Genomic DNA, 13125 nt, shown 5'->3' on the forward strand with positions numbered 1-13125 from the left:
TATAATCCCTTTTCCCACAATCCCCAAATCCACAACCCTACGTTTAGACTAACAGGGCTCTTTCAGAACCTGCTTGTCAAACCTGCACGAGCCGCAGGGCTTACAGTCATCACTAGCCTTTCCAGCAGGAACCCTTGTCTGTCTGCTGTGGAGGGTGGTGAAATAAATATTTGACATTTCTCAAACCAAAAAAAATTGAGTTCCAAAGCTCCTGGACTAAGTATTCTAAGTAGAGTTTGGGTGGGTATAGGCCAATTTTAGCATTTTGGGGGTTTCTTTAAAAGCATCTTGTGGGCTGGGGAGGTTGATGAAGAGCCCTCCAGGACAGTGGTTAGAGTTCAGACTCCAGAATCTATGGGAAAAGGCAGAAGACATACCTCATACTACATCCAAAGACATCCTGCCACGTGGGGACCCAGCCAGGATTGTCCCTCAGCTCTAGAAACCAGGAATTCCTTCCTGAGCAGAGTCCTGGGACAGAAACAAAGAAAAATTGAAACCATAAGGAAGACATTCTTTGGGCACGGAGTTGCATGCCCAGGGACTGTGCTCCTCGGATTTCTTTATGAGAAACATCTTTGTGTTTGAAATGTGTGACCCAGAGCCCTCCATCATCATCATAGACATTTTGTTGAGGTGCACACGCTAGGGTCAGCGTCCTGCGTTATAGTACTCATGGCAGTCCACGGCTTTCCATGACCCTAAGATGGTTTTGGTATATGGAGAGGGCAGGCACACATGGCCTTCCTGAGGGACTTGGCAGAAGGACAACCTTGAGATTGTTTTTTGACATGGTGTATTTGAATTTAAGTTTACTGAGTCTTCTCTTGTGTGGTCTGGGCATCCTGTTACATTGTCTTTTGTGCCTGTTGCCAAACGTGATACTTTTGTTTCCTTTTTTGGCCCTTTATTTTGCAACAAGGTCTCACCTTGTGGCAAGGCTATCCTTGAACGTGGAGTAATCTTTCAGTTTCAGTCTCCTGAGTGCTGAGGTCACAAGTAAGAGCCGTCAAATTTTGGTGTTTCATTAGTTATTTTTAAACAAACGTGATTTGTTTTGTTTTGTGTTTTTCACCAGCCTGTTAATTGCCCACAGACATCCTTGTCATTTTCATGTTGTGCTGCTATAATAATGACCTGGAAGGCAGCCACGGTTTGGGGCATTTTCTGGCTTTGGCTGTTGCAAGCCATCACGTCACTAAGCACTTGGTTTTTGCCTTCCTTGATCTAACGAGTATGGTGATTTGGCTGCATGTGTGTCTATGCACCACATTTGTGCCTGAAGGTAGTTTTGAACCTCCTGCAACTGGACTTTATGAATAGTTGTCAGTGCCTTGTGGATACTGGAAATCGAACCCAGGTCCCCTGGAAGAGCAACTGGTATTCTTAACTGCCCAGCCATCACTGCAACCCCATTGACGTAGCTTTTAAATTACACACACACACACACACACTCACTCTTGCTCCAGCTTTAGCTGCTGTTCTTTCCTTCTGCAGTCACCAAAGGTTTTGTGTACAGCTCCTTCCTGAAGCCCTACAATCCTCGGCGTAGCCATTCGGACGCCTCCGTGGGAAGCCACTCGTCCACAGAGTCAGAGCAGAGCAGCTCCTCGCCCAGGGTCCAGCGGCAGAACAGCAACAGTGCCTTGACCTTCAACTCCAACATGACTGTGTCCTTCACCTCAGGGCTTTCCCCAAAGCAGTCCCAGGACACCCCTTCACTGAAGGAATGTGACCAAGGAACTCTCGGTCTGTCCTTGAATGCCGAGAGTGCAGAAACTGGGCCTCCCAGGTGCTTTTCGGACCCAGACTCTACCTGCCAGCTTAGGTCAGGGGACTCTGCAGATGGTGCCAGAGACATAAGCCAACCTGTTTCAACCCTGAGGGGCTGCCAACGAAGTTCCAGGCATCCAGACGTGGTCGGTTACTCTGTACCAGGGCGAAATGAACAAGGTAATGATTCGGTAAAAGGAAGTGCAAGAGCCTATCCAACTCCAGAAGACAGGAACACAAGAGCCTACCAGACTCTAGAAGACAGGAACACAAGAGCCTATCCGACTCCAGAAGACAGGAGCAGAGGGCTCGGAAGCAGTGAGACGGAAGGTAACCAGGTACGCACACCCCGCCCCTGTGTGGCTCCCAAGCAGGTGCAGATGTGGAGCCAGTACAGGAGAGGGCCAGGCAGGGGCTGTAACCCTATCCTGTCCTACATGTCACAGAACCCCACTGTCTTAGGGAGCAGCCCCCCTTCTGCACAGAGCTTCCACAGACACTTCCAGGCCATCCCCAGGCCCCTTCTGCTTTGTCACTGGATGCCAAGATAAAATCTGTTTTTACTCTTCAAACCTATGCATTCATCCAGTGTAGGGGCTGCTATTTAACCTACCCAGCCAGGCTTTTGTCCCCTAGCTCTATCTTTATTCCCAGAATTTAGAAATGAAAGTGAGTGCTGGTTTTGCTTTTCCTGTTTTTGCATGCCCTGCTCTGCCTCGTGAGCCAGATGTCCCCTTTCACACATTTTGGTCCCCCATGGAGTCGAGGCTGCACCCGTGTTGCCGAGGCTCACACAGCAGTGGGTTTCCTGGTTAGTCTTAGATGTGTTATGTTGCCGAGGCTGGAGCTGGAGTCTAGATTCCAAAAGCCTCCTCTCCACTTCGGCTTTCATGTCCCAGGAGAATGTGACACCTGCTCGCTTCTGCCTGCTGGTTCCCTCTGCTGACAGCCTAGGGCAGGTTTCCCAGTTCTGGACGCGAGTGGACCGCATCTTCTGACTTATTGACAGGGGGCTCAGTTCTAGCTTCATCAACTCCTGAGCCTGGGCTGTCCTGAAACTATGGCCCTTGTGGCCTCACGGCTTCTCCCATCACTGGAGTCCTCCCCTTCCCCATGCTGTTCTCTCTCTGTCCTCCTGACGGCACCTACTGTTAGATATTTTACTCTTGACTTTCGGGGGGGTTCACCACCCAGCTCCCAAATAAATCATACACAGAGACTTTTTCTTATTTATGAATACCCAGCCTTAGCTTGGCTTATTTCTTGCCAGCTTTTCTTAAGTTATCCCAACTACCTTTTGCCTCTGGACTTTTTCCTCTTCTTCTGTGAATCTTGCTTTCACTCTTACTCGCTGACTGCCCCTGATATCATCCTCCCCTTCTCTTTTCCTCATTTCTCCTTCTGTTCATACTCTGCCTGCCAGCTCTTTATTAGACCATCAGGGGTTTTAGACAGGCAAAGAATCACAGCTTCACAGAGTTAAATAAATACAACATAAACGAAAGCAACACACCTTAAAATACTCCCCAACAATCTACAGATAGATGTTTCTTGCTTTGAGATTAATCATGTGTTATTACTTTGGTTTGGGATGTTGTTTTTCTTTCCTGTTCTGGGAATGGAGCCCACCCAGGGTTTGGAGCAGGCTAGCCTGTGCTGAGCTCTTAGCCTAACGGAGACTTTGTAGTGGAATATAGAATTGGGGTAGACAGTCCCCTCGCAGCTCACCGTCTTCCATATTGCCAAGGTTCCTGCTGTTCTTTAAGGCTGTTCTGAAACAATGAAAAGGTCTGCATGTTTTGAGAGTTTTTGGTTGTGGTCTGGCCTGGAGTTGGTGGTGCGCCTCCGCCCTGTTCATTATGGATTACTCCACTCAGATGCAGCTATTTAAACTGTAAATCAGATTAGAAATTCACCTTCAGCCCAACATCTTTAATCCCAGCACTCAGGAGGCAGAGGCAGGCAGATCTGAGTTCAAGGCCAACCTGCTCTATAGAGATTGTTTCAGGACAGCCAGGGGTACAAAGAGAAACCCTGTCTTGAAAAAACAAAAAGATTAAAAAAGAGGGGGGGGGAGGGAGAGAGAGAGAGAGAGGGAGGGAGGGAGGGAGGGAGGGAGCGAGGGAGGGGAGGGAGAAATTGCACTTCCAGGCCCACGGTCACCAGCAGACGCAGCACACGCCGCCCTCACAGCGCTGCTGCGGCAGGCTCTAACCCTCTCTCCTTCAACACAGGTCTATTTTGCTGTCTACACCTTCAAGGCACGAAACCCAAATGAACTGAGTGTGTCGGCCAATCAGAGACTCAAGATCCTTGAGTTTAAAGATGTCACAGGCAATACAGAGTGGTGGTTGGCTGAAGTTAACGGGAAGAAGGGCTATGTCCCTTCCAATTATATCCGGAAAACTGAGTACACCTGAACCCAGGTTGCCCTCACCCTCCCTTGCTGCCACTTTCAGCCCGCTGAAAGGATCCCACTCCTGAGCGCAGGCCCCACCACACTGCCTATCCATAACTGGAGTGCAAGCTAAGCTTTGTTCTCGATTGGGTTGTGCACCGTGATGCTCGCTAGAATTTGAAGTGGACCCCAGTGCTTGTCAGTGATTCCCTGACCACGAGCAGCAGCCAAGTGCTGGTGTTGGCTTTGGGAAATGAGAAGTTTCCAATCAGAAAAGCAGTATTGGATGCAGGAAGCGTGTGCATCGGTTGTTGCAGCCTCTGTGGTTGACTGAGCAGTCAGCTGAGAGGAAGAGGAGCTTGCTGGGAGAACCCCGCCACCATGCCTCTGTGCTTGGTAAAGGTTTCGTCACGATCATATTAAACCTTGTGCATCAAAGTGACTGAGACACCCCCAGTACCTGACACCCCATCTCTCTCTGACGTGCTCCCGATTCCTAGTTCATGAAATGCTAACACTCTTTTTCACTGCTCCTCTGTTAGGTGTTTACAGTCCTCCTTTCCTTTTGACGTTGTGTCTGGAGGGTTCTCTTGCCTTGTCAGACGTGGTCATCTGCCTCCTCCTGATACTCATCGACCTTATATAGTCTGTGTGATGTCACCTAACCTTTCTCCCTGTACGCAATAACTGACAGACTTTCCTAGACTAGCCTGAGGTCAGCACTCCAGCTGGCCCCAGAAAGTATTCAATCTGCTGTAATCTCCAACCGGTTGAGCCTGGTGGAAGCCTGGATGCCTTTGTCTTCCACCCGAGCACTCTGCTGCCATCTAGTGGCGTCCACACATGCTCACAACAGTCATGGCTTATTTGAAGCAGGTAGAATCAGTGGCCACAGAAGCAGCTTGTCTCAGACTTGGAAACAGGTTTTTCTTTCTCACCAACTGCCATACTTCAGACACAATATTCAAAGCCAAACAGATACAAAAGTGCCTAATGAGACCTCACACCCAAGGCTAGAAGGTGAACGCTAAACCTCATGTGAAGAAATGGCCTGAGGCTTGTCTCAGCAGGCTCTCAGACTCCAGCTGAAACCCTCTTGGCCCAGCCTTCTAGCCGCACATTTGGCCTTAAAATCCTGGTGAATCAGGATATGCCTGTGGACACCCCAGCCACAGCTTCTGCTCCACTGGTCGGGGCCTCTTATGAAGTGTTTGTATTTAGAGATGTTTATATTTAAGTAGCTATTTTATAAATAAAAGTATTTCTATTGGCCATAAGTGTTTTCTTCATCTTGATTCTGAACTTTTTTTTTCATCCTTGCCCAGCTGAGTCACAAGGGACCCTGTTTTCTTTCAATACTAATACAGCAGTGTTTCTCTTTTTTTTCCTCATTTTTTAAAAGATTATTTTTTTTAGTGTACATTAGGGTTTTGTCTGCATGTATACCTGTGTGATGATGCCAGATTGCCAGGAACTGGAGTTACAGTTGTGAGCTGCCGTGTGGTTGCTGGGAATTGAACCCCATCCCTTGGAAGAGCAGCCAGTGCTCTCAACTGCTGGGCCATCGCTTCAGCCCCCACAGCAGTGTTTCTCAACCCATGGGTCATGACCTCTTTCGGGATTAGATATCCTATATATCAGATATTTATACTATGATTTATAACAGTCACAAATTATAGTTATAAAGTAGCAATGAAATAATTTTACAGTTGGGGTCACTACAACATGACGAACTGTATTAAAAAGTTGCAGCATTAGGAAGGTTGAGAACCACTGGTCCACAGTTTCTGGTCATAGATTTGAGTCTTTAATCCACTTTGGGATGTTTTTCCCTTTTTTGGGGGATGCAGTGAGATGATCTTGTTATGTAGCCCAGGCAGGTCTCAAGTGAGAGCCTTTTGCCTCACCTGGGTTTTGGGGTTACAAGTATATGTTTACTCTGCCAGCCAGGAGTTTTGTTTTTTTAATATGTCTGGTGTACGGTGCACACCTTCAACCCCAGAGCTTGAGAGGCAGAGGCCGGAGGAGCACATCACTTTCCATTTTTTTTTCCATTATTTACATAGAGCGGCGAGCTGTTCTCGAACCCGGGACCTTGGAAACAGCGGTCAGCGCTCTTAGCCTCTGCGCTACCTGTACGGCTGCTTTTCCACTGAGTTTTTAAGCAACTAGAGTTTGTCATTTCTAGATTTCTGTTTCCTCTGAACTTCTATGTCTTGGTTGAGTTTTTCATCCAAATTATTAAATTTCTCATCCTAGGAGTTTAATCCCTTGTCCAGGTTCTGAATTTATTCTTTCCTTTTTTTTGTTCTGAGTGTTTCAAGTGTTCTCACCATAAAAAAAAAAATATATGTTCACAGCTGAGTCAGGCTGTTCCCCCAACAGCCTGCACAGCATCTCCAGTGCTGTGAAAGCAAGCAGACAGAACCCCGGCTGTAAACCAGCTGGCAAGCGCACAGGCCCCAGAGATAGAACCTACTTTATTGTTTTGCTAAGTGCACACAGCATCAAGCTGCCGTCTAAATTTGTATCTCTACCCATAGATGAGTGTAGCTCTCAGCCCTCATCAGAGAGGTTTCTTTGTGCAGTAGACAGTGGTTAACACAAAGTCACAGCTGGTCAAGTTGGGGTCCAGCCTCGATGGGGTTCACCCGTCTTAGGGTAGGGGCGTGAGGATTGGAAATATCAGGCGGGAGGAACAGAAGCAGGATAGCACTGGGAGGATAATCCAGTGAATGCTGTTTGCCCGCATCTATCTTCCATACACTTATACACCCCAATCCAAAAGGATGGGGTGCGGGGAGGCAAAAGACTGCTTTAACACAATACAAAGAACAAACAGCGCCATTACCTGCCTCGGTACCTGAGACATCAAGCAACTATATCCTGAGTTAAGCATTCTGTTGTTCAGGCGGGACACGCAGCAACCATACCTTAGACCAAGTATCTTGTAGGCAGCCACTCCCTGGGTCAAACCTCCTGTCATACCCTTGAAGGAACAGAAATAGGCCTGAATTCACTGACCTCTGGTCAAGGTGGAATGGACCCACATCTGTGGGCCCCCACGTGGTCATAATGCAGAGAATATCATCAGTGGAGTGCTCAGTCACACAAATGGCATGTCTGTAACATCAAGTCCCCTCTCCAGAAACTCAGACCATCGAAGAAGTGGGAGCAGAAAAAGAGCCAGAGGTCAGGGAAGGCTGTAGTGAAATGCCTAGATAGGACAGGAGAGATGCCTGCATGACAAGACCAAGCCTGTCAACGTTCTAGCGTGGAGTGGAAAGCGTTTCACGGGCCCCCACCCCTAATCAAGAAGCTATGGCTAGTTAGGGACTCTGGGGGGTCTCAGGCTTCCTAAAGGCTGTGGCTCTAGGTAGGTTGACCACACTCCAGTGGATGGCCCCAACCTCGTAAGTGTATGGGCAGCACAAATTAGAGTTGAGAATTATTAAAGCAAAGGAAGTTGTGGGTCTGGGGGTGATCCAAGGAGTTACGGAGACTCTGAGTGCTAAATACGATCAAAATGCATTATAGGAAACCCAATAAAATACTTTAAAAATAATTGGGCATTCTGCAGTGTGTGAATGATTTAAAACGTTGCTCACGATAAACTTATACAATTTTTGTCAATGGAAACATCAACACAGTGTAAACAGTAAGTTGGAGGGCACTTTAGAGCTGGCTCTGGTAGCAAACCCGTGTAGGCTTTGTTAGAAGACATCACCTGAGCTGGGGAGATGAACGGATCAAAGGCAGGAGACGCAGTTGCTGGGGATATGAATTCTTAACTGACTTAGGCAAAAAATTGGGAATGCAAAAGAAAAATATCCTGTAAAGAATGTGAAATTGAAGCTGTGAGGTGGTGGCACAGGCCTTTAATCCCAGCAGCACTTAGGGGACAAAGGTAGGCAGATCTCTGTGAGTTCAAGGCCAGCTCTGGTCTACAGAGCATGTTCCAAGACAGCCGGGGCTACACAGAGAGACCTGTCTCAAACAAACAAATGAAAAACAAAATGAAATTGAAGAACTAAAGGAATCATTGGCAAAAGGGTAATAATTGGGCCAGTAGCAATTTTATAAAAAGTATATATTTTTCTTAATACTGGATGCCTCCTAGGCCTCTGTTACCTAAGATGGCATCTGCAGAGCAGCAGAGCCACATGGCCATCATCTGGAAGCTGTGGTCAAGGCTGGCCCCAGATTAGTGTGTGCAGTGAAGGCTGAGACACGGCCACCGCAGGGTTACTATCGCTGTGATGAAACGCTACAACCAGAGCAACTGGGGAGGTAAAGGTTTGTTCAGCTTACACATCCCGAGTCACAATCTAATGCAAGAACTCAAACAAGACTGGAACCTGGACGCAGGAACTGACCATGGAGGAGCGCTGCTTACTTGCTCCTCATGGCTTGTTCAACCTGCTTTGTTACAGAGCCTAGCACGGGACCACCAGACTGGGCCACATCAATCACTAGTTAGGAGAAGGCTCAATCTTATGAGGCATTTCCTCAACTGGGGTTCCCTCCTCTTGGATGACTATAAATTGTGTCAGGTTAACTTAGGAAGCACAATGTCTATCTAGCTAATTTTTAAAAACTAAACTTTTAAAAAATTTACATGTATGTGTGTGAGTGTGCATGTGTGTATGTCATATGTGCATGGGTACCTGCAAAGCTGAAGTTCCAGGAAGCTCTGAGCTGCTCAGTGTAGGCACTGAGACAGGACTCCAACCCACTGCAACAGCAGCAAGTGCTCTTTACCACTGAGCCATCTTTCCAGCCTCTAAAACTGATTTTTTGAAATAGATTATTGTAGCCCAGACTGGCCTCAACTGTGATCTTCCTATGTTAGTCTCGTAAGTTGCCTGCATCACCACACTCAACCAAGCAGATAATTTTTTTAAGAGTGAAAGCTTCTTAAAAAAAAAAAAAAAAAGTTTATTATGTATACAGTGTTCTGCCTGCACGCCAGAAGAGGGCACCAGATCTCAAGATCTCATTACAGATGATTGTGAGACACCATGTGGTTGCTGGGAAATGAACTCAGGCCCTTTGGAAGAGCAGCAGTGCTCTTAACCTCTGAGCCATCTCTCCAGCCCCAAGCAGTTAATGTTTAATAGTTTTTTAGACAAGTACTCTCTACATAACCCTGTCTGTCCTGTAGCTCACTATGTAGATCAGGCTGGCCTCGAACTCAACAAACGATCTACCTGCCTCTGCCTCGCAAATGCTGGGATTAAAGGCATGCACCACCACATCTGGCTTGCTAAAAAGTTAGAAAGAGGCTCCTGCTGTTCAAACACTGTGGGAAGTCACCGAAGAAGCGTCCACACCCGTGTCTGCCTGCTTTCTGACTCTCCGGCTTTCTCTGCCTGTCCGAAGTAGCTCTTTATTCTCTCACCTGCCATCACCAGAGCAGGGACGGATACAGAGAGCCTGCACTTAGACAGCAGTGATTTCAGGTCTCCCAAGATAATGAGAATCACATGTCTGCAAACACAGGCGATGTGAACTGGAGGACGTGGTTCCCGGGGAGGACTGCATTTCTGTTTTAACTGATTTTGAAGCTGAGACTCTGCTGTGTGGGTTTCCAGGGCCAGGAATGAGCCCTAAGAACCCTTTCAAGATAAGCACTTACTCAAAGCCCCTTTCCCAGGCACCCCCAGCAGCTTTCCTCTGTAGTCAATAGCATTCTGTAGCAACGGATTCTGTTTCCCTTTTGCAAGGCGCAGCAGAATATAGTGCCAGGCAGGATTAAAAGCCAACAACCTTTCCATTGGCCTCAACTCCAGTGTGCTGGGATTACAGGCACACACCACAACACCTGACTCATATTAAAACTTTTACAAAGTACTTGAGTGCCTGGGTCTCAGCACCACTTAGAGATGTCCGTGTGTGTGTGTGTGTGTGTGTGTGTGTTTGAGACAGAGCTTACCATGTAGCTCTGGCTGTTCTGGAACTCACTATGTAGACCAGGATGACCTCAGGCTCACAGACATCTACCTGTTGGGTTTCAAGTCATGTGCCACCAGTGCCCAGCCTAGTAGACATCCCTTAAGGACAGAAACTGGTATGATTCTTCCCCAGTGTATCTGTAACCTAGCAGAGGGAAGGGGAAGATGAAAAGGGCACTGTGCTTAGAAAAATGTTCATTCTGGAAATATTGGCAGCAGGCAGGCCTGGAGGACCTCACATATGACCCGGGGAGCCTGAAGACACATGTGGACCACGTCACAAACCTACGCCTGTGCACCCATATCCAAGGGTCTCCAGTACACCCAAGAGGAGTCAGGCCCAGGCGTTTCCTGTCACAGCCGCAAAAGCATGACAGGCTTAATCCACCATTGCCACAATTCTGACCGACTTTGGCTGATGCCTTAGCTACAGCGTTTCAGCTGAGAACAAGGCATGAGTAACTCCAAATAGGATCAAACGCAGTAAGGTGGGGCAGTGTAGTTGGGAAAGAGTGTATATTGCAGTTCGGCCTGCGCCGACTTGCGTCCATTAGCTTTCAGACAATCCTGGTTGGTTTCTCTCTGCGGTTTCCCAGCATGCTACAAACAGACTCATCCTTCGTAATCTGTTGTCACACTTAAGCAACAATTTTTTTTTTTTTTTTGGTTTTTCGAGACAGGGTTTCGCTGTAGTTTTAGAGCCTGTCCTGGAACTAGCTCTTGTAGACCAGGCTGGCCCTGAACTCACAGAGATCCGCCTGCCTCTGCCTCCCGAGTGCTGGGAGGCGGTTCTCATACACCAGGACCAAATGTCCTGGACAGGTGTCAGTCATGAGCCTTACAATCAGCGTTTAGTCGGAAGTAAAAGGCACCGTGATAGTTAGATCCCAACCACAAACTGATGAGATAAAAACCCTGCCATTCAGCGTTCTCTGGAAAACCTTGTGAATTTCGTCAGAGACACTGGCGCTCTCTGTTCCTACTTTCCTCTTGTGTTAATCCCAAAGATTAGAGGAGAAAGACTACCAACTCAAATAATTATGGTCAAATTAATTAAAGCAAGCGTTTAAATTCATGCACGCAGGCTGTCTCCCTCTAAAGCAGATAAGGATTATATAGCTCAGGGGTAGGGGGTTTCCAAATGAAGGGGTAGTAGGCATGTAAGAGGAGCCACAGAAGCTGCACTTGACAAGGTGGCCCTAACAGCTGGTGACTGTAGTGAGTCTTTTTTTTTTTTTTTGGTTTTTCGAGACAGGGTTTCTCTGTGGTTTTGGAGCCTGTCCTGGAACTAGCTCTTGTAGACCAGGCTGGTCTCGAACTCTTTGGGTTTTTTTGTTGTTGTTGTTTTTGTTTGTTTGTTTGTTTTATTTTCGAGACAGGGTTTCTCCGTAGCTTTTGGTTCCTATCCTGGAACTAGCTCTTGTAGACCAGGCTGGCCTTGAACTCACAGAGATCCGCCTGCCTCTGCCTCCCGAGTGCTGGGATTAAAGGTGCACTTTCTTGGACTGCCAGCCCCCAAGTAATGACACAAAGACTTACCATTGACCGTGAAAGCTTGGCTTTTAGCTTAGGCTTGTCCCACTCGCTGTCAGAACTTAAATCAACCTGCTTCTGCTAATCCTACGTTCTGCCGCTTGGCTTTTTAGCTCTCCTTCATTGTGTATGTCGGACTTCCTCCGCGTCTCACTGGCGTCTCTCATGCCTAGATTCACCTCTAGTTCCTCTCTCTCCCCGGAAGTCCCTCCCGCCTATTCTCTCCTGCCTAGCTATTGGTCATTTAGCTCTTTATTAAACCAGTCAGAAGGTGCCTTAGGCACAGACAAATCTTTACAATGTACAAAAAGATTATCCCACAGTAGGTGGTTATAATAACCTTTTTAAACAAAGGTAGGATTGCAAGATAGTCAGAACAACTTTTTGATACAAAAGACATGGTTGCTGTTTCCTGAAACAGGCGCACAGAACCATTTGTAGTTAAGGTTACAGGTGGGCATAGCTCAGTCCTTGAGAAACAGACTTAATCATAAACAGAAATGAATCTAGTTTGTCTTTACTACAAGATGGCTTTCAAGCCTAAGATGGAGGCAGGCTGCTTCATCCCTTGATGCCATAACAAATCACCATGAATTTTGTGGCTTAAAACCCATCAGAATTTCAAAATCTCCAGAGGAGAGTGTCCCCTTACCTTTTCTGACTCAGTTCCTCAGCGTGGACCTTCTACCTCTGCCCTCCACGCAAATGCTGCAGCGTCTGCATCAGTCTCTCAGAATCCGTTTTCACCTTCATTTTGATTCCGAATTCCTGGCGCCGTGTAACCCAGGCCTCACACGTGCCAGCAAACACCCCACTCCTGAGCCACACCCCCAAGCACCAGGCTGTCTTTTATAAAGATGCTCTGATTACACTGGGCACACCTGAATAACCCAGGATCTACTTTTCCACGCTCAAACCCTTAATCACAATGACAAAATCCTGGGGGGGGGGGGGGGGGTGTTTTGTAATGGAATGTGACATATTATCAGGTTTTATGGATTTAATTGTGAACATCTGTATCATAAGAATTTTTTTTGAGGCAAATCACCATTTTTGATGATGGAAATATAAACCTGAAAACCTTTTCTACAAAGATCTAGGCAGTACATATTTTAGGGAATGAAGGCCACACAATCTGTTATGACTTAATTCTGCATTGCAACAAAAAAGCAAACATGGATAATATAAAATAAAAGAACATGGCTGTGCCCTCCCCAAAAAATAAACAACAAAAAAAGTATTTACAAAAATCAGAAGCAAGCCAAATTAGATCCTTGAGTTCTATCCCCACTCCTACTGAAATTAAAAAAAAGTCTGGTGACATTTTGTGAAGAAGGAAAACCAGACGAACTTTAATTGGTTTACAGTTCAGAATTAGTAAACATGTTAGGAAGAGATTATGGGGATCAGGGCCTAAGAAGCCAGACCACAGTTTACCTGCAGTAACAAAGGAAGCAGGCAGGCAAT

At 46.9% G+C, this 13125-nt stretch overlaps 1 protein-coding gene across 4 annotated transcripts in view; it reads left to right on the forward strand.

Moving 5' to 3' along the window:
- The window catches only part of Dnmbp (dynamin binding protein), a 98995-nt gene extending 93494 nt beyond the window's left edge, over positions 1-5501 (forward strand). For 3 of the 4 annotated variants that reach the window (XM_057777200.1, XM_057777201.1, XM_057777202.1), the window contains 2 exons: positions 1498-2111; positions 4008-5501. In XM_057777200.1, the coding sequence (XP_057633183.1) occupies positions 1498-2111; positions 4008-4193 (800 nt within the window). In that variant the 3' untranslated portion in view covers positions 4194-5501. The remainder of the gene's footprint in view (positions 1-1497; positions 2112-4007) is intronic. The other variant, XM_057777203.1, reaches the window with a different exon arrangement.
- The last annotated feature ends 7624 nt before the right edge of the window (positions 5502-13125 follow it).

Source organism: Chionomys nivalis, chromosome 8, assembly GCF_950005125.1.
Source record: "Chionomys nivalis chromosome 8, mChiNiv1.1, whole genome shotgun sequence".
NCBI classification, from domain to species: domain Eukaryota; kingdom Metazoa; phylum Chordata; class Mammalia; order Rodentia; family Cricetidae; genus Chionomys; species Chionomys nivalis.